Source organism: Salmo salar, chromosome 18 (genome assembly GCF_965601325.2).
Source record: "Salmo salar chromosome 18, fSalSal1, whole genome shotgun sequence".
Lineage (NCBI taxonomy): Eukaryota > Metazoa > Chordata > Actinopteri > Salmoniformes > Salmonidae > Salmo > Salmo salar.
Window position 1 is genome coordinate 80698411 of NC_138308.1, and position 27993 is coordinate 80726403.

The window sequence follows — 27993 nt, forward strand, 5'->3', positions numbered from 1 at the left end:
TTTTCTTTGTACGTTTCTCAATAATTTTCTCTCTGTTTTCTGTGTGACGGTGAAGAGGTGTGATCTAAACAGACTGTCATCATATAGGAAGTAGAGGGGTTTGTCAGAAGAACTGTAGTTGTAGAGAAAGTCACTTGTCAGTGGGACAGAATGGACAACACATTGCTCTGTGTGCTGCTCTGTAAGTACTGACGTTGTATTAGTGTTTGTGTGTTTGTCTATGAGCACAATGCACTAATATTAATATTACTACTCTATTACTATAGTAGTATACACTTCTGTATTACTTCTGTACTGTAATGACTTTCTTTGTCTTTGTTGAAGTGCTGAGTATCCTCATCTACTGTGGACACTGTGGTGAAGATGATGGTAGATATTCATTTATTTGATCAAACCTCCGTCTCTTTATGTTTCATCATCTTTGTCTCTGCTTTTCCTTCCTCACGTTCATTAATGTTATGAGAAAAGGTGATTCAGTTGTGTATGTATGATCTGTAAAGAGGTATGAAACATAGTTTATGTACATGTTTTACTTGACTGATAGGTAATTGTGTTATGATGGTTGTGTTTATGCAGGTAGACTAAAGCCTGTATTGGAGCCAGTATGATACGTCATACCAGTTGTATTTCTGTCTGTTTGAACTCCAACAACTCAGATACAAATGAAAACATGAAAAGACCCAGGGAATCAATAGAACATCATTTAGAGATGCACAAAAACATTATAACATTCAAAATGGGTGAACCTTTCCTTTAAGTTGGAAAAAATGTGGCAATTTTGTCATGTGAAAATCCACCCTCCAACCTAACTGGACCCAGATATTCAGAGGAGATACTGTCACTATGAGATGTAACATACAGGGGGGAGGAGACTCTGACTGGCAGTATGAGTGGCATAATAACAGGAAGTTAGTCTACTCTAATAAAAATCCAGAGTACAGAATCAGTCCTGTCTACACGTCTAACAGTGGTTCATATACCTGTCAGGGTGTGAAGGGAATCAAGCGCTCTGAAACAGTGATGCTGAACAATTGACCATTTCTGGTAAGTCTAACTAATCATGTAAACCTCTCCATGGGTAACTATAATAATTTACAGTGAGTGTAAAAAAACATTAAGAACACCTTTCTAATATTGAGTTGCAACCGTCCACTTTTTGCCCTCGAAAGAGTCTCAATTCGTCAGGGCATGGACTTTATGAGGTGTCAAAAGTGTTCAACAGGGATACTGCCCCATGTCGATTCCAATGCTTCCCATAGGTGTGTCAAGTTGGCTGGATGTCCTTAGAGTGGTGGACCATTCTTGATACACACGTGAATCTGTTGAGTGTGAAAACCCCAGGAGCGTTGAAGTTCTTGGCGCAAACCGGTGCTCCTGGCACCTGCTACCATACCTCATTCAAAGGCACTTCAATCTTTTGTCTCACCCATTCACCCTCTGAATGGCACACATACACAATCCATGTCTCAATTGTCTGAAGGATTAAGAATCCTTCTTTAACTTGTCTTCTCTCCTTCATCTACACTGATTGAAGTGGATTTAACAGGTGACATGGATGGATTTACCTGATTTACCTGGTCAGTCTATGTCATGGAAAGTTCATCATGTTTTGTACACGCAGTGTATATTGCATATATTTTGTTTGTGTTTCCACAGCTCTGCCCAGAGCCTCAGTGAGTGTCTCTCCTCAGGGTCTCCTCTACTCTGGAGATACAGTCACTCTTCAGTGTGACATACCAGACTACACAGACTGGATGTACTACTGGTACATAAACAACCAACCAGGTTACAGTACACATGATAAAACCCTCACCATCTCTCTCCCTGACCATGCTGGTCAGTACCAGTGTTGGGGGACCAGGAGAGATCAGCCCCAGAAGTCTCAACTCAGCAGAGCCCTCTCTATCCAGCTCACTGGTGAGCTTGAGACTAAATCATTGACAAAGAGTAAAAAGAGGCCTTATGTACAAACTCCAAATGCATTTATTCCCAATGATAACCTTTTTGAATCAGTACCATGGTAGCAAGATTCCACAATAACTGTTCTCATCTTATGTATGAATCAACAACTAACTGCATTGTCTTTCAACAGCTCTGCCCACGGCCTCAGTGAGAATCTCTCCTCAGGGTCTCCTCTACTCTGGAGATACAGTCACTCTGCAGTGTGACATACCAGACTACACAGACTGGACATACCACTGGTACATAAACAGCCAACAGCTTTCCAGTCAGACCAGTGAAACCATCACCATCTCTCTCCCTGACCAAGCTGGTCAGTACCAGTGTTGGGGGACAAGGACAATGCGGCCCCAGTGGTCAAATCTCAGCTCGTCTCTCCCCATCATCGTCACTGGTGAGCTATTTTCAATCTTGACATTCTCAAGTCTGAGCCAATGTGGGTTAATCTTACTGAATACAGACATGCATACTGTAAATTCTAAATAAATCGAGTCAACATACACCCTACGGAAAATATATTTTATCAAAACTTTACAGCAACAGGTCAATTATTTTCAATCACCAAGCATATATGCAGATGTTTTAATATTCTGCTCTGAATTTACTCAGCTCTGCCTGAACCTACACTGACTGTAGAGCCAAACCCTGTGTTCCCTGGAGAGACAGTTACTCTGACGTGTTCAGTAGAGTCTGACAGTATCTGGAACTATCAGTGGTACAAAGACAGGAATGATAATGTAGTACCTCAGTCTGTCAGACACACTATAACAGGAGACACCCTCACCATCAGTAGAGTTACTGAGTCTGACCAGGGTCTCTACTGGTGTCAGGGAGAGAGAAGATCCAGACCCACATCTTCACAACCAAGTAATGTTATTACCCTCACTGTGAATGGTGAGTTACTTTGTTGTGTCTCTCTTGTGTGTCAAACACTATTTATATTGAGTCAATCAAATAGACATTGTCAGTGTGTTAATATTTAGTTACTGTATTACCTACTGAAGTAAGATCATCATCTGGAAAGATTGGTTCTCTGACTACATATGTCTTAATATTTAACTGTGTTTCTACAGCTCTGCCCACGGCCTCAGTGAGTATCTCTCCTCAGGGTCTCCTCTACTCTGGAGAGACAGTCAGCATGCAGTGTGACATATCAATGTCCACAGACTGGACGTACAGCTGGTTTATAGGCTACAACCTCAAATCCAGTACGCCTGATAAAACCATCACTACTCTGTCTAACCAGGCTGGTCAGTACAGATGTGTTGGGGGGAGGACAGGTCGGCCTCAGAGGTCTCAACTCAGTGCTTTCCTCCCCATCAGAGTCACTGGTGAGTTCACTATTGACGCTCCATCACTAACTTGTCGTACTGTATCAGGACACTGGATCTTTACACTCAAACCTATTGCAATACCAACAGATTATCAGCCGTCGACTACACTGACTTCAGACAAGGAGGACGTATTCACAGGAGACAGTTTGACACTGAGCTGTACTGTAGAGTTTTCTGGATGGAAGTTTTACTGGTACAGACACAGACCAGACTCTACACCAGTAACCACAACCTCTGGATACTCCTACACACTCAGCAGGGTCAGTGTCTCTGATGGAGGACAGTACTGGTGCAGAGCTGGGAGAGGAGACCCAGTCTACTACACCCTGTACAGTGACCCAGTCCAGATACATGTTACTGGTGAGTCTAAAACGGTGTAATGATAAATAAGATGCTATTTTACATTGATAGAAAGGTAATTTAGGGTATAATATTTTGTCTGCTTACTGTATCCCAACAACTGTAGCTAACTTGAAGCTATATTCATGAGTAGAACTATTAATAAAAAAATACATGTATAATTGTGCAACTTTGTTCAGTTAGTTGTCTGTGTTCTGTCTGTGCAGAGAGACCTGTTGCTGTTCTGACCCTTCAACCCAACTGGACCCAGATATTCAGTGGAGAGATTGTCACTATGAGATGTGACATACAGGGAGGAGGAGACCCTGACTGGAACTACAGATGGTATAAGAATAGTCAGTTAGTGATCCCCTTTAACACAAAGCCTGAGTACAGAATCAGTCCTGTCTACAGGTCTAACAGTGATTCATATACCTGTGAGGGTGTAAAGGGAAACAAACTCTCCAATACCAGTGATGCTGTACAACTGACTGTGTCTGGTAAGTCTATTTAAGCCTATACTAGTCATGATGGTTGTCTAGAATATTTTTTTATATTAAAAGTTTGAAACCAGCTTTTCCTTCATAACAGATAAACCCAAGGCTGTCCTGAGTGTCTCTCCTCAGTGGCTGAACCCTGGAGACTCAGTGACTCTGAGCTGTGAAGTTGACAAGATGTCTACAGGCTGGAGGTTCTCCTGGTACAGGACTGTTCCCTACAGAGCTGGTTTACCCTCCCTATCAGACAAGTCTTACTCTCTACAGCCCCTATCTGACGATGGGACTACTGAAGACTCCTACACTCTGATCCCTGCTGGTCCTACTCCCACAGGAGGATATGTGTGTAGAGCTGGGAGAGGAGACCCAGTCTATAACACACTCTACAGTGAACCTCAGTTTCTCTGGTCAGGAGGTAACTAACTGCATTGAATCATATTTAAGTTCCCACTCGGGTGTGTAATATATATCATTATCTCACTGAAGGTTTGACTCTGTCTCTTTGTTTCAGATCTGCAGCCTTCAGTGTCTCTCAGAATAAGTCCCAACACAACTCAACACTTTACATCAAAGTCTCTCTCCCTGAGCTGTGAGGAGAAGGGGAACTCTACTGGATGGAGACTGAAGAGATACACAGAGAGGGGAGTAGAGTCAGGGTGTGTCTCTAACTGGGGATCAATAACAGGGTCCACATGTACCATCAGGTTCACATACACATGGTTCAGTGGAGTGTTCTGGTGTGAGTCTGGATCAGGAGAGTACAGTAATGCTGTCAACATCACAGTGCATGGTACGTCTATTGTACAACATTCACACACAAAAAACAACAACATTTCAATGTATGATATGTTGTTCAATTCTGTAACTGAATTGCATCTCTTATAAAATACAAGATCATAATATTTTGAGGGTGATGACTCCAGTATTCAGATTTACAGTATTATTTATATATTATGTTAAACAGCTGGTGATGTGATCCTGGAGAGCCCTGTCCATCCCATGACTGAAGGAGACTCTGTGACTCTGACCTGCAAATACTGGACAACCAGCTCAAACATCAAGACTGATTTCTACAAAGATGGAGTACTCATCAAGAATGAGACCACAGGAGAGATGACCATCCCTGCAGTATCCAAGTCAGATGAAGGATTCTACAAATGCAAATCCCCTGACAAGGGAGAATCACCAGAGAGCTGGATGACAGTGAGAGGTGAGAAAACGATTATGATCTCAAGTTACCTTTTCCTCATCTGTGTGATAGTGATTTTAGTGTTGATGTTAACATAAGTTTGGATTTGTATTCCCATAGAAAATATGACCTCTCAACTAAATTAGCAAAAGATACAGTCTGGTCTATACACCTATTTGACTAAAATATAAACGCAACATGTAAAGTGTTGGTCCCATGTTTAATGAGCTGAAATAAAAGATCCCAGAAATGTTCCATATGCACAAAAAGCCTATTTCTCTCAAATTTAGTGAAGAAATGTGTTTACATCCCTGTTAGTGAGCATTTCTCCTTTGCCAAGATAATCCATCCACCTGACAGGTGTGGCTTATCAAGAAGCTGATAAAACAGCATGATTATTACACAGATTATTACCTCACAACCACAGACCAAGTGTAACCACGCCAGTCCAGGACCTCCACATCCGGTAATCTGAGGGGGGGGGGGGTTCTGTATTTAATAACGCACTTTCAGGGGGAAAACTCATTCTGATTGACTGGGCCTGGCTCCCCAGTAGGTGGGCCTATGCCCTCCCAGGCCAACCCATGGCTGCACCCCTGCCCAGTCAGTAAAATCCATAGATTAGAGCCTAATATTATTTTTCAATTGACTGATGTACTTATATGAACTGTAACTCAGTAAAAACATTGAATTGTTGCATGTCGAGTTTATATTTTTGTTCAGAGTCTGATGGTGTTGTGCTGTTCTCTCTCCAGTCGTATCTCCTGGATCCTCTACATCAGTCCTAGTAGGAGTGGTTGTGGGTCTGGTTGTTGCTGGTGTTCTACTGGTCATTCTCCTCATCCTGCTGGGGAGATTTAAAAACACCAAAGGTGAGATTTTATTATTAATCATTAAACGTTTTAGTTCATGTTTAGTTAGAAAAATGTGTAATTACAATAGTTCAAAACAGCAATGACCCGATATAATCGTATGCATTTCTCATTACAGGTTCCTGTTTTAACAGAATATTCTTGTGAGTACACCTGTCTCTCAACTATGTTAATTCAGTAACATATCATCTTAGTCCTTCATGAGTATATCTCTCCCTCTAGGCACCCCCAGCCCCAGAGCACCAACCAGGACCCCCAACAGGACCAAGGATCTACCCAGGGCCAGGCTCCTGATGCTGGGTATACACTTCTGCAGCATGGTCGGTTTCTCAACCCAGACCTCTACCACTCCTCTCTATGTAACCTCATACACTAACTCATGAACATCCACTTTATTATCAACATGTTACTGTACTCTCTGTCCCTCGACAAGCTGAGGGATAACCAACCTAACCAACCTGTCTCTCTCTACTTTGACCAACAGGTGGTGCTCACATCTATGATACGATCAATCCCTCAGACAACAATGTTAATGGTACTGTATTGTGTATGTTACGTTTAATATGAATACAGTATAGAGTTACTGCTGCTGTTCTTCATGTGTTTAATATGAATACAGTATAGAGTTACTGCTGCTGTTCTTCATGTGTTTAATATGAATACAGTATAGAGTTACTGCTGCTGTTCTTCATGTGTTTAATATGAATACAGTATAGAGTTACTGCTGCTGTTCTTCATGTGTTTAATATGAATACAGTATAGAGTTACTGCTGCTGTTCTTCATGTGTTTAATATGAATACAGTATAGAGTTACTGCTGCTGTTCTTCATGTGTTTAATATGAATACAGTATAGAGCTACTGCTGCTGTTCTTCATGTGTTTAATATGAATACAGTATAGAGTTACTGCTGCTGTTCTTCATGTGGTTAATATGACTACAGTATAGTTACTGCTGCTGTTCTTCATGTGTTTAATATGAATACAGTATAGAGTTACTGCTGCTGTTCTCCATGTGTTTAATATGAATACAGTATAGAGTTACTGCTGCTGTTCTCCATGTGTTTAATATAACTAACACACTAAGACTAAGGGCTGTATTCAGTCCGTATCGTGGAAGTTCAGCGTTTCAGTGTGATTTAAATTTAAAGGCAATGTTCCCACATTAGTGGAGACGACATTCAAGGTAAACGCTGTATATGTCGGCTCAATCAGAAATGACCTTTACATTTCTGTCAGTCAATCTGTAACCCTTCATCAATACAGACTGAATAGAGTCCTAAGTAGAGATATTAGTGTATTACCTGTCTGTTTCAGATGCTGCTGCAGGACCAAGTCATGTGACATACGCCCAGATTCAACTCAAAAAGTTGGACAAGAAAAAGAAAGGTGACTTTCAACTGTGACATCAATTAATAATGTGCAGTGTATGAAAGTTGCAACATTTACATATTTGAAAATAAAACCAAATCTACAAAACTTCAGCCCATCTTCCTCCTCCTCAGAAAAGCCAGCTGATCCAAAAGAAAGTCCAGTCTACTCTGAGGTGAAGACAGGGAAAGTCACAGGTAAGACCCATTCTACAAGTTGGCAGTTAGTCAATAAATTCACAATTTGAGATTTTTTTTTGAAGAGGCAGAATATGCAATAAGCTAATTTCTTTATTTATTGACTGGAAATGTCCATTGTCAGCAGCAGCTGGACCTGTTGATGTGACCTATGCTGAGGTTGACCTCCAAAAGAAGACCAAAGCCAAGAAGAAGCGAGGTAAGACTGGACATCCCTCCCTCCATATTCCCCCTATCAGAACCTCACACCTCTGACCCCATATTGAATATCTATGTATTTTGTCCTCACTCCCTACAGAAACAACAACCCCACCAGAGGCAGATTCAGTCTATTCTCAACTGAAGCCAGACACAACCCCAGGTAAGATGCTATTGATACTAATATGTAACCCTCTCACCATAGACTTGGATAGATCAGCAAGGGAATAATGGTGAAAAGTACATCTCAGTGTATAAACCTTTATGATATTGACTCACTAGAGGAAACAAGAGGCTAGGGATATTACTAATAGATACATAAAGGCTTATATTACTGTTTTCAGAATGTTTCTGACACTACAAAATTAATGACTCATTGAAAATACAAACACACACAGAATGCAATTTAACGTGAATATATTTTGATTAAAACATTTGCAGTTACACAAATACCACACAATCAATTACAATATAGGAATAAAGATAATATAACCCCGGGTACAGAGAGTGTACTCTTAAAACTCAGTCACTGACACTGTTGGACCTAGCAAGCAGCAAAACAGCTCCTGATCTGACAAGGTAAGCTACCGTGACAAAGTTCTCCACACAGCAGCAGGTCAATTCAGGTAAATTCTATAGATATTTAACAAGACTTTCTGTACACTTGTAAGAGGTAAGTGAAATTGAACAACAGTCTCTTTGCTAAATGCAATCCATAATCCCTTCAAATGGAAAAGTTGTAAGTTCAACAACTATAATGTCCGTCTCAGTTCTCCTCGTGTCTCGAGTAGCATCATCCCTTCCAGTGCCTCAAAAGTCACGTGTTCACGCGATAGGCCCATTTAGTTTATGATAATGCCCTTTTAGTTTAAGAGCTGTTTTGAAAAGACCAATAGAAATTTCCACCTGTTTTGGTGGGATGGAGGTTTGGCCTTCCATGGTGACATCACCATGTCCAAAATGTGTTAAACACCAATAAGAAAGAGTTCCGAACAGCTCTGCCAATAACAGCTAATTTTCAGTTTTCCCCTCCCCACTCAGACCACTTCCAGAGAGTCCTAGAAAATTCTTGCTTGAGAAATGACCCTTTCCAAAGAAGCTTTTTGTTTATTTTTGACCATTTTAATTGAAAACAATCACAGGTTGGTACTTAATTGTTACCCAGAAATGATTTGATATTGAGATGAAAATGGCTGCATTGGATCTTTAAATTACTGATGTTTTTCTTTGAAGTTTGCACATGAAAGTAATACAACATAGGCTGAACAACAGAGGTTTGTAGTAAAACAACATGTTTCTAATACATGGTATATACATGGTATATACTGTCAATAGATACAGTATATCTCTGTTTTATTCTCTGTTTTATTCTTAGGACTTTGTTTGACTGCATGCACTAAAACATGTTGTGTGTTGATATGTTACAGGTCCTTGAAGGAGATGGAGGGATAAATAACTTTGTGTGGTGAAATGTTACAGGTCCTTGAGGGAGATGGAGGGATAAATAACTTTGTGTGGTGATATGTTACAGGTCCTTGAGGGAGATGGAGGGATAAATAACTTTGTGTGGTGATATGTTACAGGTCCTTGAGGTAGATGGAGGGATAAATAACAGTGTGTGGTGATATGTTACAGGTCCTTGAGGGATAAATAACTTTGTGTGGTGATATGTTACAGGTCTTTGAGGGAGATGGAGGGATAAATAACTTTGTGTGGTGATATGTTACAGGTCCTTGAGGGAGATGGAGGGATAAATAACTTTGTGTGGTGATATGTTACAGGTCCTTGAGGGAGATGGAGGGATAAATAACTTTGTGTGGTGATATGTTACAGGTCCTTGAGGGAGATGGAGGGATAAATAACTTTGTGTGGTGATTTGTTACAGGTCTTTGAGGGAGATGGAGGTATAAATAACTTTGTGTGGTGATATGTTACAGGTCCATGAGGGAGAAGGAGGGATAAATAACTGTGTGTGGTGATATGTTACCGGTCCTTGAGGGAGATGGAGGGATAAATAACTTTGTGTGGTGATATGTTACAGGTCCTTGAGGGAGATGGAGGGATAAATAACTTTGTGTGGTGATATGTTACAGGTCCTTGAGGGAGATGGAGGGATAAATAACTGTGTGTGGTGATATGTTACAGGTCCTTGAGGGAGATGGAGGGATAAATAACTTTGTGTGGTGATATGTTACAGGTCCTTCAGGGAGATGGAGCGATAAATAACTTTGTGTGGTGAAATGTTACAGGTCCTTGAGGTAGATGGAGGGATAAATAACTTTGTGTGGTGATATGTTACAGGTCTTTGAGGGAGATGGAGGGATAAATAACTTTGTGTGGTGATATGTTACAGGTCCTTGAGGGATAAATAACTTTGTGTGGTGATATGTTATAGGTCTTTGAGGGAGATGGAGGGATAAATAACTTTGTGTGGTGATATGTTACAGGTCTTTGAGGGAGATGGAGGGATAAATAACTTTGTGTGGTGATATGTTACAGGTCCTTGAAGGAGATGGAGGGATAAATAATTTTGTGTGGTGAAATGTTACAGGTCCTTGAGGGAGATGGAGGGATAAATAACTTTGTGTAGTGATATGTTACAGGTCTTTGAGGGAGATGGAGGGATAAATATCTTTGTGTGGTGATATGTTACAGGTCCTTGAAGGAGATGGAGGGATAAATAACTTTGTGTGGTGATATGTTACAGGTCCTTGAGGGAGATGGAGGGATAAATAACTTTGTGTGGTGATATGTTACAGGTCCTTGAGGGAGATGGAGGGATAAATAACATTGTGTGGTGATATGTTACAGGTCTTTGAGGGAGATGGAGGGATAAATAACTTTGTGTGGTGATATGTTACAGGTCCTTGAGGGATAATTAACTTTGTGTGGTGTTATATTACAGGTCCTTGAGGGAGATGGAGGGATAAATAACTTTGTGTGGTGATATGTTACAGGTCCTTGAGGGAGATGGAGGGATAAATAACTTTGTGGTGATATGTTACAGGTCTTGAGGGAGATGGAGGGATAAATAACTTTGTGTGGTGATATGTTACAGGTCCTTGAGGGAGATGGAGGGATAAATAACTTTGTGTGGTGATATGTTACAGGTCCTTGAGGGAGATGGAGGGATAAATAACTTTGTGTGGTGATATGTTACAGGTCCTTGAGGGAGACGGAGGGACACACCATCAGAGGAGAAGCAGGATCAATCTGGGAACATGGGTTATGCATGCTCAACGCACGCAAGCACACACACATGCAGGCATGCTCACACACACACACAAATAAAAACGCGCACGTACACACACACATGCCCACGAACACACAAATACAGAAAAAACACATTCATTTTTACAAGTGAACATGTGCAGTATTCCAAAAGCACTTGTGATCTTATGTTAGGTTAATGTGATCACATGTGATCTTATGTTAAGTTAATGTGATAACGTGATCTTATGTGAAGTTAGTGTGATAACATGTGACAACATATGAAGCAACATGTGATGACAGAAACTGCACATGTGAAAACGTGATTTCACTTTACATTCTCATGTGTTTTTTCTGTGAGGGACACACACACACACACAATAACACCTTGTACATTAAGGATTTGTATGTTATTTTAATTTATCAGATAAATACAACCAATATATTACATTTAACCGTGTGTATTACTGTAAAAGCTTAAATAAATGATATGGTGTAATGATAGATCTTATAAACAGCTACAGTAATTCTATCTGCTTTGTATTGTGTATTACTGTAACAGCTTAAATAAATGATATGGTGTAATGATGATAGATCTTATAAACAGCTACAGTAATTCTATCTGCTTTGTATTGTGTATTGAATTGTTGGGTTGTAAATGTACTGAAATGTATTATCATTGATTCATTATTTCTGTCATTCAGATGATAGAATAACATATTTTCTATATGAATGTCACATATACATGTTCGCTTCTAATGATCTGTACTTTTACAATATCTTTGCATCATGCTTTTTTATTAAACTTTAATTTTTTTATCCACCAGATAGAATGAATGCTTTGTTACAGTAAACAGATATTGTCCTCATGGTCAACTGTTCCATACAACCAACCTACTTTGTTCAGCCCTCCTTTCAGCCTAATAGAGTTGTTGGGCAACATTACAGGAAAAGTGTTAGGAAGACAACATTTCAGCGTTTAATTAAACTACATTGTTGACAGCAAAACTCTATAATGAAATTTCAGGTATTACATTTGACACTGACTACACAACTAATACCCCTGATAATATAATGGAATACAATACAGTATAATGCAATACAATAGAACTCTCCAAACTACTACTTTAGGTTGATCAGTTATAGTTCAGCTATACTTGTCTTTGTCATAGTTTGATAATTGTGTAGTTTAGAGTAATTATCGAGGTTAGTTAGCCAGCTATTTTCGTCCCCCGCGACGCCATTTTTCCAAACCTAGCCAACTATTACCGACGAGCAGCATTGTAGAAACTAAATACATTACAAAGGAACGTCTTGATTAGTGTTATGTTAGCTAGCTACATAGTTGCCATTGTATCATGATAAAGGTGTAGTACTGAAACTATCGAGGTTACCTAGCCAGCTACACTTTCAAAGTCAACAACGCAGCCACTGCTAGCTAGCCTACTTCATCAGCCAGCGGTACTGTATCATTTTAGTCATTTTAGTCAAGATTTTTGCTACGTAAGCTTAACTTTCTGAACATTCGAGACGTGTAGTCCACTTGTCATTCCAATCTCCTTTGCATTAGCGTAGCCTCTTCTGTAGCCTGTCAACTATGTGTCTGTCTATCCCTGTTCTCTCCCATCTGCACAGGCCATACAAACGCTTCACACCGCGTGGCCGCTGCCACTCTAACCTGGTGGTCCCAGCGCGCACGACCCACGTGTTGTTCCAGGTCTCCGGCAGCCTCTGGAACTGCCGATCTGCGGCCAACAAGGCAGAGTTCATCTCAGCCTATGCTACCCTCCAGTCCCTCGACTTCTTGGCGCTGACGGAAACATGGATTACCACAGATAACACTGCTACTCCTACTGCTCTCTCCTCGTCTACCCACGTGTTCTCGCATACCCCGAGAGCATCTGGCCAGCGGGGTGGTGGCACTGGAATCCTCATCTCTCCCAAGTGGACATTCTCTCTTTCTCCCCTGACCCATCTGTCTATCACCTCCTTTGAATTCCATGCTGTCACAGTTACCAGCCCTTTCAAGCTTAACATCCTTATCATTTATCGCCCTCCAGGTTCCCTTGGAGAGTTCATCAATAAGCTTGACGCCTTGATAAGTTCCTTTCCTGAGGATGGCTCACCTCTCACAGTTCTGGGTGACTTTAACCTCCCCACGTTTACCTTTGACTCATTCCTCTCTGCCTCCTTCTTTCCACTCCTCTCCTCTTTTGACCTCACCCTCTCACCTTCCCCCCCTACTCACAAGGCAGGCAATACGCTTGACCTCATCTTTACTAGATGATGTTCTTCCACTAATCTCATTGCAACTCCCCTCCAAGTCTCCGACCACTACCTTGTATCCTTTTCCCTCTCGCTCTCATCCAACACTTCTCACTCTGCCCCTACTCGGATGGTATTGCTTCGTTGCAACCTTCGCTCTCTCTCTCCCGCTACTATCTCCTCTTCCATCCTATCATCTCTTCCACCTGCTCAAACCTTCTCCAACCTATCTCCTGATTCTGCCTCCTCAACCCTCCTTTCCTCCCTTTCTGCATCCTTTGACTCTCTATGTCCCCTATCCTCCAGGCCGGCTCGGTCCTCCCCTCCTGCTCCGTGGCTCGACGACTCATTGCGAGCTCACAGAACAGGGCTGTGGGCAGCCAAGCGGAAATGGAGGAAAACTCACCTCCCTGCGGACCTGGCATCCTTTCACTCCCTCCTCTCTATATTTTCCTCCCTCCTCTCTTCTCCAGACCATTTCCGGAGACCTTCTCCCTTACCTCACCTCGCTCATCAACTCATCCTTGACCGCTGGCTACGTCCCTTCCGTCTTCAAGAGAGCGAGAGTTGCACCCCTTCTGAAAAAACCTACACTCGACCCCTCCGATGTCCACAACTACAGACCAGTATCCCTTCTTTCTTTTCTCTCCAAAACTCTTGAACGTGCCGTCCTTGGCCAGCTCTCTTGCTATCTCTTTCAGAATGACCTTCTTGATCCAAATCAGTCAGGTTTCAAGACTGGTCATTCAACTGAGACTGCTCTTCTCTGTGTCACGGAGGCTCTCCGCACTGCTAAAGCTAACTCTCTCTCCTCTGCTCTCATCCTTTTAGACCTATCTGCTGCCTTTGATACTGTGAACCATCAGATTCTCCTCTCCACCCTCTCCGAGTTTGGCATCTCCGGCGCGGCCCACGCTTGGATTGCGTCCTACCTGACAGGTTGCTCCTACCAGGTGGCGTGGCGAGAATCTGTCTCCGCACCACGTGCTCTCACCACTGGTGTCCCCCAGGGCTCTGTTCTAGGCCCTCTCCTATTCTCGCTATACACCAAGTCACTTGGCTCTGTCAAATCCTCACATGGCCTCTCCTATCATTGCTATGCAGACGACACACAATTAATCTTCTCATTTCCCCCTTCTGATAACCAGGTGGCGAATCGCATCTCTGCATGTCTGGCAGACATATCAGTGTGGATGACGGATCACCACCTCAAGCTGAACCTCGGCAAGACGGAGCTGCTCTTCCTCCCGGGGAAGGACTGCCCGTTCCATGATCTCGCCATCACAGTTGACAACTCCATTGTGTCCTCCTCCCAGAGTGCTAAGAACCTTGGCGTGACCCTGGACAACACCCTGTCGTTCTCCACTAACATCAAGGCGGTGACCCGATCATGTAGGTTCATGCTCTACAACATTCGCAGACTACGACCCTGCCTCACACAGGAAGCGGCGCAGGTCCTAATCCAGGCACTTGTCATCTCCCGTCTGGATTACTGCAACTCGCTGTTGGCTGGGCTCCCTGCCTGTGCCATTAAACCCCTACAACTCATCCAGAACGCCGCAGCCCGTCTGGTGTTCAACCTTCCCAAGTTCTCTCACGTCACCCCTCTCCTCCGCTCTCTCCACTGGCTTCCAGTTGAAGCTCGCATCCGCTACAAGACCATGGTGCTTGCCTACGGAGCTGTGAGGGGAACGGCACCTCCGTACCTTCAGGCTCTGATCAGGCCCTACACCCAAACAAGGGCACTGCATTCATCCACCTCTGGCCTGCTGGGCACAGTTCCCGCTCAGCCCAGTCAAAACTGTTCGCTGCTCTGGCACCCCTACGGTGGAACAAGCTCCCTCACGACGCCAGGACAGCGGAGCCAATCACCACCTTCCGGAGACACCTGAAACCCCACCTCTTTAAGGAATACCTAGGATAGGATATAGTAACCCTTCAAACCCCCCCCCCCCAAAAAAGATATATATGTACTATTGTAAAGTGGTTGTTCCACTGGATATCATAAGGTGAATGCACCAATTTGTCAGTCGCTCTGGATAAGAGCGTCTGCTAAATGACTTAAATGTAAAAATGTAAAATGTAACATCAGGAAATACTAACAGAAATACATATCAAGAACTTGAGAAATATGACATGCTTTCTCTGATAAAAATAGAGTGATGTGCAACATTTAATAACCCCCCTCATCTAAGACAGAAAGGACCTCTCACTATACTTTAACATTATACTTCTGTAGTTCTACAACCAACACATAAATGTCTTCACTGTTTTTAATAAACTGAAAAATGTAAATGTGGACATTCACACCTATGATTGCAAAGGGGTCTTCCAAGTAAACAAAGGCCAGACTCATAAGTCAGAATGTGATTTAAAACATGGTAACAATATTGAATGTTTCCAATACTGTGTTGAATTCCAAGTGCTAACCTACCTACCTATGCATGACTAACAGTTCTTACATATTGCCTCCTCATCATACAGACAAGGTCAAGGTGATTCATGACATTAGTGGTTGTCTGACTCTGATATTTACCTGCATGGTTGGTAAGATCACTGTTCCAGTTAGGGGGGTTATGTGTCTATGTGTTTAGACCTATGTGGTCAGACAGACAGACAGACAGACAGACAGACAGACAGACAGACAGACAGACAGACAGACAGACAGACAGACAGACAGACAGACAGACAGACAGACAGACAGACAGACAGACAGACAGACAGACAGACAGACAGACAGACAGACAGACAGACAGACAGACAGACAGACAGACAGACAGACAGACAGACAGACAGACAGAGGTCATAGTGTCACTGCCATAGAATTAGGAATTAAAATACTAGAATGGACATGAACCTTATGATGCGATAATGTCAGCCATTTTAGTTAGGGAGTTGCTCAATCATGGTTCGCCAGTTCTGTGATAAGATATTGTGTATAATAATGGATTTGAAAAACGTTATCTGCACTGTATGTTTGTTAGCTAGCTAGCCAGACAGTTTTAGAGGAATGATAAAAAAATCGAATCAACTGCTAATATGTCAACATTCCATTCAAACAATGCAATCCACAGCCATACACTGGATGAAATCAGTTGACAATAGGACTTAGAAAAGTTTGAAATGCAACATGTACTGACATTGTGTAATAATAACTTGACAGCTTTCCAACAATACACAAATGTAGATATTTATAGTCTGTTCACATATACTGAGTATACTAAACATTAGGAACACCTTCCTCATGTTGAGTTGCACCCCCCGTCCCCCCTTTTTCTCTCAGAACAGACTCAATTCGTTGGGACATGGACTCCACAAAGTGTTGTAAGCATTCCTCAGGGATGCTGGCCCATGTTGACCAATGCTTCCCACAGTTGTGTCAAATTGGCTGGATGTCCTTTGGGAGGTGGACCACTCTTGATACACACAGGAAACTGTTGAGTGTGAAAAACCTAGCAACATTGCAGTTCTTGACACGCCTGGCATCTACAGTACTACTATACCCTATTCAAAGGCACTTAAATCTTTTGTCTTGCCTGTTCACCTCAATCCATGGCTCAATTATGTCAAGACTGAACCAACCTTATTTAACCTGTCTTCAACCCTTCATCTTCACTGATTTGAAGTGGATTTAACCAATTACTTCAGTGAGGGATCATAGCTTTCACTTGGATTCACCTGGTCAGTCAATGTCATGGAAAGAGCAGGTGTTCTTAATGTTTTGGATAGTCTGTATATTTTAGAGGCTATTTATACAGACAATTGGTATAAAACCCATATAAAGTATATTTTGAATTATTTGACAATTATTTAGGTTGACACAATTTCTGATATCTTACATGCCTTACTTTTATTTTCCTGCATAAGTAAAATTAGGATTTAGCCTCTTCTGTCATTCATTCCAATTAGACTGGTTTGGATTTCTCCCTGAACAATATGGCTGCCATCTTTACCCCATTTTGGAACTTTGAGAGTCTATGACATAGCCTTAAGTCTTCTTGGGTATGATGCTAAAAGCTTGGCCCACCTGTATTTTGGGAGTTTCTCCCATTCTTCTCAGGCAGATCCTCGCAAGCTCTGTCAGGTTGGATGGGGAGCGTTGCTGCACAGCTATTTTCAGGACTCTCCAGAGATATTTGATCGGGTTCAAATCGGGGCAAACAAAAAATGAGAAGTACAAAATGACTTTCCAACGCACTTCACCACGCTCATAAGACTAAGTTGCCCTTAGGGCCAGGACTTTTTCCTGTTCAAGAAAAAAACATGTCTTTCCTGATATACACTTCCTGATATACAGTGATAGCATATACAATATTCAAACATGCTTTGTGGATGCAACACTACTGTAGTGTGGAGGGAGGGGATTAACTTTGATGGGTTTTATTATAATTTTTACATTGTGCAAAAATGTGAAGAAAAAAACATTCATGCCACGGGAGGAACCGGATCCGTCCAAATAGGTCCCGGAACGAAACAGTCCAAAACGGAGAGGTGCCGGATTCTGTTCCGGCAGGATGCAGCTCAAATTAAGGATTACACACGCCCGAAAGCTTTCACACATACACACGTCCCAGGAGAATGCTGAGAAAGGGGTGTGGTGAGGTGCAATACAAAACTCATATTCAGTTCCTATTTTCCCCTGGGCTTTATTTGATGTGGTACACTATAACTTCATTTGCATATGTGGTCATTTAGCAACCCTGTCAATGTACTGCAGTCATACTGATACCATCTCTAAAGGCAGTACCAAGACAATTGGCGTGTCATGCTCATTCAAACATCTGTAACGGCTGTCGGAAGAGAGAGTAGACCAAGGTGCAGCGGAGTTAGTGTTCATCTTGAAATTGAATTTGAACAAAGAGAACACTACAAAAATGAACAAAACACAACAGCAAAACAGTCCTGTTAGGAAACACTCTAAACAGAAACAATCCCCCACAAAACCCAAAGGAAAAACAGGCTCCTTATGTGTGACTCCCAATCAGCAACACGAACTTCAGCTGTGCCTGATTGGGAGCCACACACGGCCCAAAACAAAGAAATACAAAAACATAGAAAAATGAACATAGAACGCCCACCCATGTCACACCCTGGCCTAACCAAAAACAGAGGAAAAAACCCTCTCTATGGCCAGGGCGTTACAACATGGCCTGTAGTATTTACTGTAGGTAGGATTCTACCTGGCTGTAATTACTGTGTGTGTCCATCATCTTACACAGGGCAACACAGGGACTTTGGATGCTTATAAAATGCTCTCAGTATCGTTCATGATAGATGGTTAAAGAGAGCCAGCAGATAATACATTATTTCCAGAATCCTAATATAATACTGTATATAACATAATATATCATCAAATCATTTCTAATAATAATACATTTCATAATGACAGAACCTTTCAATGTCACTCTTTTTGTCGTCTCTCTTGGAGCCTGATACTGACAGCTGTGGAAGCAACTGTTGTTTTCTGTGAATCTATTTGTATAACCGGTAACAGTGACACTATTCTCATATTTACATACTGTCTCTGTTGCTTGTTGTCCAAGGCAGGTACATGATGTGGTGAGGTGTATTCACATGAGGTATTAGTCCTTTGATCCTATTTCATGCTTTTAAAATGACCAAACGTACCAAAGTGTATGAAATACTCAATTACTACTACTACTACTACTACTACTACTACTACTACTACTACTACTACTACTGCTACTACTACTGCTACTACTACTACTGCTACTACTACTACTACTACTGTTACTACTACTACTACTACTACTGTTACTACTACTGCTACTACTACTACTACTGTATCACCATGGCTCACAATACATTTTACATATAGCACTAAACCCCACTGTGTTATTCTAGCATGACTCAACAAAAAGAGAGATGGGTGTCAGTGCATTAACGTCATGGTATTGTTGTCAGATAACAGATCTCTGTAATGTGTTGCATGGAGAAGAAAGGTTGAGTTCCAGAACCATCTTACTGAATAGATACTGTCATCAGTTGTCCACATTCAATACATTCCACTAGGTGTCTCATCAGTGCCATTATTCACAATATTTACCTCAATAACAGTTGTAGTAGCAGAGACAGAAGAGGAAGCGGGTGACCTCACTCACTCCTTTTTTCTGCTTCATATACAGTCAGTCAATGAACTAAGCAGATCAGACCCAGCTGCTAACACATTGGTGTCTATGGGAGAGCCACCACTTAAGGCTTAAGCAGACCGGAGCTGTGACCATTTCTTTCAATGGTAAAGTGCCTGAGTAAGACCTTCATTTATCCATCAACTTTGGTAGTAGTTGGCAGTTTGGCAATGCACAGGTTTGCACAATTTCATTACAGCAGAGGTCAGAAAAAGCTTCTGCCACATTATCTATGATGTGGCTGAGAATGTGTTTCAGTTAAAAGGAGACACCAGCCTATGCCAATTTCCCAAGAAGATTGTGTACTGACCCTGGACAGCAAAAGTAGCCTATGTTAGGAGGAAGCACACTCAGCCACTCAAGAATAGAACGCACATATTTAATACCCTTATAAATAGTTTGGCGCGTTCATGTTTTCCCCATGTATTTAATAATGAATTTCTCCAAATATATTGTTGTTCTTTTTTCAATTTTACCAGTATGATGAGTATTTACTGTGCGCAAGTCCAATCATGTGTCGAGGAAATGTTTGGTCAAGTTATTGGTGCATTTATCTTTAATATTTAATTGCAGTAATTTACACGTTTGCAATCCTCCAAGTGGACACGATGTTCAGGTGGACATGAACACTCGCTACACTTACAGAAATACATTTAGTTTATGTCCATAGTGTAACTTTTCCTTTATTTGTAATTTGTGCATCTCCGCTCCATGTCTGTCAGTGTCTGTCATGTCTGTGGGTAATGGGAGCTCACGCCTCAGTGCGCAAAGACATAGAGTATGTGGCCTGCGTGCAACGTTTGGGAGTCAGTACTGTTAAAAACATTTAAACCATTGTTCACTTCATGTACTGTGATGAAATAGTATGATTCAATCTGATTTAAACAAATTTAGGGATGTGAAAATATCCTTTTACATTTAAAACCAGTTTAGTGTTTGTACTTGCCAATTGGGTATTGGTCAGGTCCTGGGTGGGGCCAAGTGCATAATGTTCCTGTTTGAGGTCCTGTGAGACAGATTAGATGTGGTTTCTCTCAGTCTCTCCCTCTACCTATAGATAGGACAGGTTAAGCCTGATACAGAGGCTATTCCTTTTGGGCTGTGGCCTGTGTATATTTAGTAAATCTAGACTGATATATTGTAGGTCTATTATATGGTGCCTTCACTGTTGGATCAACAAGAACTGTTCATAAATTGACACTTTATTAAGCACTTCAACCTCAACTTAAGTCAGTTGTTTGTGTGTATGCCTCTCAAGACATAAAATGCTGTGCACAAAGCCTGAGATACTTTACACTGGTTTGTTATAGTTACCACAAACCAACAACCCTGCTCAAACAGAGAGGAGTTGAGTGGTTATGGTTTGATCTCTTCCTCTTTAGCAGTGAGGGTTTGTGAAGGAGGTCAGAGAGAGACAAATGGAGAAAGGGTTGTAGATGTCAAAATGATGAATAGGCCTATACATGAAAAGGTGTGTGGGGCTTTCATTGTTTATCAGAGAGACTAATGTCAATGTTATTTTAGCATACTGCAGTACTGCAGTTCACTTGTCATATTAATTTCTCGTTTACATTTAATCTATCACTGACAGTGGCGGTCAGTGCCGTTTAAGATGAGGGAGGACGATGTTTTTCCTTATGAGCATGGCCTTATTTCTATTACAGCATATTGGATGACTGTTATTCATATTCCATTCACCCAGTTCAATGTAACAACGATACATTTACGCTACTACATGATACAAACATTTTCCCTATACCCATCATGGGGTTGCTAGCCCATGACAAATTTGAGGTGACAGACAGTGACACACTCTTGCCTAAATCTAGTTGATCTAGGGTGTAATCCTTAATCCTACAGTTGCAAACGAGAGTTTCTATTGGACAAATTTAGGTCTGTTTATCCCCGTTTGCTTCCGTATAAGAAACGTTTTTCAACAGAATCAGCGGAATGAATACACCCCTGATCACGTGTAAACATGGGTCACTTTCATAGCAGCCACGTTGTATTGCTTCTTGCATCTATGAGCTCTCCTCCTCTCACCTTTTCTCTTCTCTTGTGGACTTCAATGCACAACACATCAGCTGTATGTGACCAGGCAAAAAAAAACTTTCTAAGCCAAACCATGCCATAACCGCTACACCAAGCCTACATCGTTGTAACGATATTAGCTAAAGTAACGTCATATTCAACATAGCTAATATAACTAAAACGTTAGTAAACCTGCTTCAATCATGCAGTAATGTTACAGTGTACAGTCACTAAGCAGTTTAGCGATTACACCAGCTGGCCCCGGTGGCAATACATTTGTAAAACCAAAAGCTAATCTTGACTTGGAAGAGTTCCAGTGTTGTGTTGGATAGTCATAGCCAGCTAGCTAATATAGCCTCCCTCTGTTTGAGCAGGGTGTTTCAGTAGGCTAAACTACCTAGCTGCATTTGCTAGCTAAGTAAGTGAAAGTGAACGTGAATTTTTTTAAACTAATTTTCTCTCTCTTGCTCTTGCTTCTCCTTAATTTTGGAAGAAATTAATTTGTTCAAAACTGTTAAACTATTGTCTTTCTCTCTCTTTGAGTCAACTACTCACCACATGTTATGCACTGCAGTGCTAGCTAGCTGTAGCTTATGCTTTCAGTACTAGATTAATTCTCTGATCGTTTGATTGGGTGGGCCACATGTCAGTTCATGTTGCAAGGACTCTGATAGGTTGGAGAACATCCTCCAGAAGTTGTCATAATTTCTTTGTAAGTCTATAGAATGGGGTGAGAACCATGATCCTCCTAGGTTTTCTACTGAAGTCAATGTACCCAGAAGACGACTGAAGCTAGCTGTCCTCTGGCTACACCATGGTGCTACCTACAGAGTGCTGTTGAGCCTACTGTAGACCTTCATTGCAAAACAATGTGTTTTAAACAATTATTTGGTGACCTGAATATATTTAATATAGTTTTATCTAAAAAGGATCACTTTTTAAATGTTTTAAAATATGTATTTTTATGAAATTCACAGAGGATGATTGTCCTTCCCTTCCTCCTCTGAGGAGCCTCCACTGCAGTCTGACAACTCATTTCCTGTGTTATTCCTCTGAACAGTTGACAGACCTGCCTTGTAACGCAAGAATCTTCACACACAGCTAACTTATAAATAGCTCCTAAACCATGAAGTCAACCATTTGACACCTCTCCACTTCTCCTACTGACATTAATAAAGATTCTACTGAAAATGTAAACATGACCTGGTATGGTCAATGCAATGTTGCCTTTCGCACAAATATAATTTTATCATCAATGCTCCTTCCTCAGATCATTACTTTAGTTTTGTTAGTTCTCTCTTCCACCAACAATAAGACCACAGTGTTGCTGTGTCTGCTCCTTTTACAGAAAGAGGAAGTTGAGTCAAGATGAACATGACATCAGATGCAAATTCTTTCTGTTTCTCTTTAAGGATCTGTTGCTTTCTAATCCTGACAAAGACCCATTTATGTCACAGCCACAGGAACTGTAGGGGTCCAGTCCAGAGGAAGCGCTGGTGCTCAGAATCGAGCACATTTCCTTTATTGGATGAGAAATTGTTTCATTTATAGAATATGAAGTATGTCAACCATGCACAATACATATGGCATCAGATGATGACTTTGTTTGGTAATACTGTGTTACATAGGAATGGAGTTGTTGGTCACTGCAGCTTCTAATTCGGTTGTTGCATGAGCCTGAGAAACATTAGAAATCTATAGACATTGTGTAGTTTTTTACCAAATATATTTTTAGATTCAATACAATTGTATAGTATTGGTCTTCTAGCTCATTTCCTGTTCTCAGTCTCTCAATGTAATTTAGTCAGTTCTCTCTGTTTTTCTCCCTCTTTAACTCTCTATCTTTCTCGCTCTCTCTATTTCTCTTTTTCTCTCTTGTTCTCCCTCTCCGTCTCTCTGTCTGTGTTTAAGTGCTTTCTGCATTTCATCACTCTAACCCGATACAACCACACAAATGGTTCACTAACTGAACATGACAAATTCTCAGATAACTTTTCTTTAAAGAGCAATTTTAAATAGCTACTTGTATCCAGTTTAAGTAATGTATAGCATGTGTCTAATCTGCAAGTCTATGTTTTCTCAGCCCTGCCCAGCTATGCTGACAATAAATATCAACTTATTTTAGAAGAAATAGGGAATTATTTAAGAAAAGTGCAAGGGTGCCAATATATTTGGCTGCAACTGTATGGACACCTAAAATGTACTTTTATCAAAACTCTCCAACAACAGCTAAACTGTTGGAAATGAATCCACATGATGTGTTTCAAATAATGTTCACATCATCTGATTCATTTGATGCGCTTCTCTCACAGCTCTACAGGGAGGAGGAGACTCTGACTGGTACTACAGATGGTATAAGAATAGTCAGTTAGTGATCCCCTTTAACACAAAGCCTGAGTACAGAATCAGTCCAGTCTACATGTCTAACAGTGGCTCATGTACCTGTGTGGGTGTAAAGGGAAACAAGCTCTCCAATACCAGTGATGCTGTACATCTGAATGTGTCTGGTAAGTCTATTTAATCATGTAAACATCTCCATGGGCAACTAGAATATTTTCTTAGATTAGAAGTTTTTAACCAGTCAACTGCCTAATCACAGATCAGCCACAACCTGTCCTGAGTATCTCTCCTCAGTGGCTGAACCCTGGAGACTCAGTGACTCTGAGCTGTGAAGTTGACAAGACGTCTACAGGCTGGAGGTTCTCCTGGTACAGGACTGTTCCCTACAGAGCTGGGTTACCCTCCCTATCAGACAAGTCTTACTCTCTACAGCCCCTATCTGACGATGGGACTACTGAAGACTCCTACACTCTGATCCCTGCTGGTCCTACTCCCACAGGAGGATATGTGTGTAGAGCTGGGAGAGGAGACCCAGTCTATAACACACTCTACAGTGAACCTCAGTTTCTCTGGTCAGGAGGTAACTAACTGCATTGAATCATATTTAAGTTCCCACTCGGGTGTGTAATATATATCATTATCTCACTGAAGGTTTGACTCTGTCTCTTTGTTTCAGATCTGCAGCCTTCAGTGTCTCTCAGAATAAGTCCCAACACAACTCAACACTTTACATCAAAGTCTCTCTCCCTGAGCTGTGAGGAGAAGGGGAACTCTACTGGATGGAGACTGAAGAGATACACAGAGAGGGGAGTAGAGTCAGGGTGTGTCTCTAACTGGGGATCAATAACAGGGTCCACATGTACCATCAGCTACACATACACATGGTCCAGTGGATTGTTCTGGTGTGAGTCTGGATCTGGAGAGTACAGTAATGCTGTCAATATCACCTTGGATGTTACGTCTATTGCAACTAACATGTTTTGCATACTGTATGCATGATAGGATGTTCATTTCTGTATTATTGCATCTCTTATAAAAAAAGGTTTATAAGAATTTGAAGGTGATCTTCCAGTTTGCAGATTTACAGAATTGTTTATATATTATGTTACACAGATGGTGATGTGATCCTGGAGAGCCCTGTCCATCCCATGACTGAAGGAGACTCTGTGACTCTGACCTGCAAATACTGGACAACCAGCTCAAACATCAAGGCTGATTTCTACAAAGATGGAGTACTCATCAAGAATGAGACCACAGGAGAGATGACCATCCCTGCAGTATCCAAGTCAGATGAAGGATTCTACAAATGTAACTCTGATCAAGGAGAGGTCAGAAGAGCTGTGCGTGTGTGTATGTGTGTTTGTTCAAGTATCTTGATGGTAAAACATGTGTTTTTCTAGTCCCTCCAGGTTCCGTTGTCTCCATCTCTCTGACCAGGCTGCTGTGTGGTCTACTGGTGGTGTCTCCCTTTCTACTGGTGTCCATCATGCTGATGGTGAAATGCTGCAGGGCTCGAGGTGAGAACTTTCTTTCAGTGTCTCTACAATCAGTTTATCCAGCTGGAGATTCTCCTTCTTTATGGCATGCTTTTATATCACTGTTAAAGTAATGTGGAATGAAATGGTTCATTTCAAATGTAAATAGACAAAGTGTCCAGGGGCAGCTATTTCTGTTAAATGTCATTTATGGAAGTGTTTCCTCACAAAAAGGCAAACTAAAGATTTCATAATGTAGCCTGGCGAGAGTAACAACTAAAACAGTTACAACTAAAACATGTGCTGGGGCACAGAACAAACAAATGTGGGGTTGTGTATTCAGTGAAAGCTTACATTTAAAATAGGATAATGTAGGAGGGAAATCACAGCAAGGTGAAGTCACCATAAAGTAAAGTTCAGTCTAAATCACCATCTAGTAAAATAAATCTGTTAGTAAAGTGCATAAAAACAATCTGAGTACAATAAGTACAAAGTAAAATGCATAAACGGTAGTGGCTCTACTTTCTATAAAATAACAAGAAAATACAGAGACCACAATGTTCACAGTTAGAATGGACTTTCCAACATTTCAAATACCTGAGAACAAGATGTCCATAAAACAAAATGACTTTGTGCATAAAAAACTAAAAATATATTTAGTCATAAAACGGAATGAATAGTTACAAACACACTGTCCACATGATACACTAACCACACATGATACCCTAACCCCACATGATACCCTAACCCCACATGATACCCTAACCCCAAATGATACCCTAACCCCACATGATACCCTAACCCCACATGAAACCCTAACCCCACATGATACCCTAACCCCACATGATACCCTAACCCCACATGATACCCTAACCCCACATGATACCCTAACCCCAAATGATACCCTAACCCCACATGATACCCTAACCCCACATGAAACCCTATCCCCACATGATACCCTAACCCCACATGATACCCTAACCCCACATGATACCCTAACCCCACATGATACCCTAACACCACATGATACCCTAACCCCACATGATACCCTAACCCCACATGATACCCTAACCCCACATGATACCCTAACCCCAAATGATACCCTAACCCCACATGATACCCTAACCCCACATGAAACCCTAACCCCACATGATACCCTAACCCCACATGATACCCTAACCCCACATGATACCCTAACCCCACATGATACCCTAACCCCACATGAAACCCTAACCCCACATGATACCCTAACCCCACATGATACCCTAACCCCACATGATACCCTAACCTCACAAGGAACAGTAGATCCTCATCTCACCCATACTGCACTGGGGTAAATGTCATATCAACATATAAATTACAACTCAAAAATGAAACAAAATACACCACCATGAAGCTTTACATGAAATAAAATGTAATTATGATAATTACTCACGCTTCAAATAATGTTATTATCAACTCCACAACGTGGTTCTGAGAACACTGGTATTCAGCTAGCAAGAAGCTAACTTCCTCATGTCAATGTGAAAGTATCAACAGGTTAACATGACCATCTGGCATAAATATTACAAAAACTCTTATACGCTGCAGATGATTCAAAATAGGATATATTCCGGTACAAGAGTAAGATAAAAAGTATTATTTACCCATCTAAAGTAACGTTGGACCCACAATGGATTTAAAAGGCTCTACAGTGTAATTGCTTGCTCTCACTCTTACACAATGCTCATGCACAATCCCATGCACACATTATTTATGGACTCTCTTAAAGGGACAGTGTCATCTAGTGGATATTTAAGCAAAAAGGCCGTAGGGGTGTGGTATATGGACAATATACCAAGGCTCAGGTCTGTTCTTATGTACAACGCAACGAGGAGTACCTGGATACAGCTCTTAGCCGTGGTATATTGGCCATATACCACAAACCCCAGAGGTGCCTTATTGGTATTATAAACTGGTTATCAAAGTAATTAGAGCAGTAAAAATAAATGTTTTGCCATACCCTTGGTATACGTTCTGATTTACCACAGCTGTCAGCCAGTCAGCATTCAGGGCTTGAACCACCCAGTTAATAAAAATGAATTTTACCACATGGCTACAGTTACTTCTGATGGATGACATTTTAGAGCTTTGTACAGTTGAAAGAGCAGTTTGATCAGTTAAACTCTAATGCTACTCTCCATCTGTTTTCTACCTGTAGGTTTGTGTTCAACAGTCAAATCTCCTCAAGACCAGATATGATCTGATGATGTCATCGAACAGACTGAATCATCCGTTTGATTATAACAGTATGAACTGTAAACAGAACAACAGTTTTTATAATTTTGACATTTTGCCATTGCCTTGCCATTGATATATGATAGTGTTTACTGAGTTTAATATCATTGAATGGAATTTCACAAATGCTGAATGTTATTGTTTTGTAAGGTGATATTTTTTTGCTTTTGGTGGCTCATATGCTTTCCTTTGTTATTGTTGTTGGTCTTGTTTTTTCTTGAAATATTACACGTCTCTCTTTATTTCAGTTTGTTAATTAAACAATAGTGTAGTGCCTGTTTATGTTTAAAAGT

General features: G+C 41.2%; 2 protein-coding genes across 4 annotated transcripts; both read left to right on the plus strand.

Moving 5' to 3' along the window:
* Nucleotide 1: 1 nt before the first annotated feature.
* Nucleotides 2-27993, plus strand: LOC106577784 (cell adhesion molecule CEACAM5-like). 3 transcript variants are annotated; one of them, XM_082965184.1, is made up of 20 exons: nt 2-181; nt 325-369; nt 1657-1917; nt 2093-2353; nt 2569-2853; nt 3033-3290; nt 3381-3653; nt 3860-4132; nt 4224-4544; nt 4641-4919; nt 5094-5339; nt 6074-6190; nt 6309-6333; nt 6413-6510; nt 6675-6725; nt 7505-7576; nt 7693-7755; nt 7880-7954; nt 8054-8116; nt 11116-11986. In XM_082965184.1, the coding sequence occupies exons 1-20, from the start codon at nt 151-153 to the stop codon at nt 11121-11123; spliced, it is 3105 nt and encodes a 1034-aa protein (XP_082821310.1). In that variant the 5' UTR covers nt 2-150; the 3' UTR covers nt 11124-11986. The 3 variants fall into 3 exon arrangements, with proteins under 3 accessions (XP_082821310.1, XP_082821311.1, XP_082821312.1); XM_082965185.1 differs by having other exon boundaries at nt 7883-7954; XM_082965186.1 differs by lacking the exons at nt 6074-6190; nt 6309-6333; nt 6413-6510; ... (4 more) ...; nt 8054-8116; nt 11116-11986 and adding exons at nt 25349-25465; nt 27624-27993.
* LOC145861831 (sialoadhesin-like) lies at nt 24028-25279 on the plus strand (the record flags this gene model as incomplete). The annotated part of the gene is made up of 4 exons (XM_082965444.1): nt 24028-24115; nt 24208-24528; nt 24625-24904; nt 25066-25279. Coding segments are annotated over exons 1-4 (903 nt in total), but the record flags the coding sequence as incomplete, so codon positions are not given.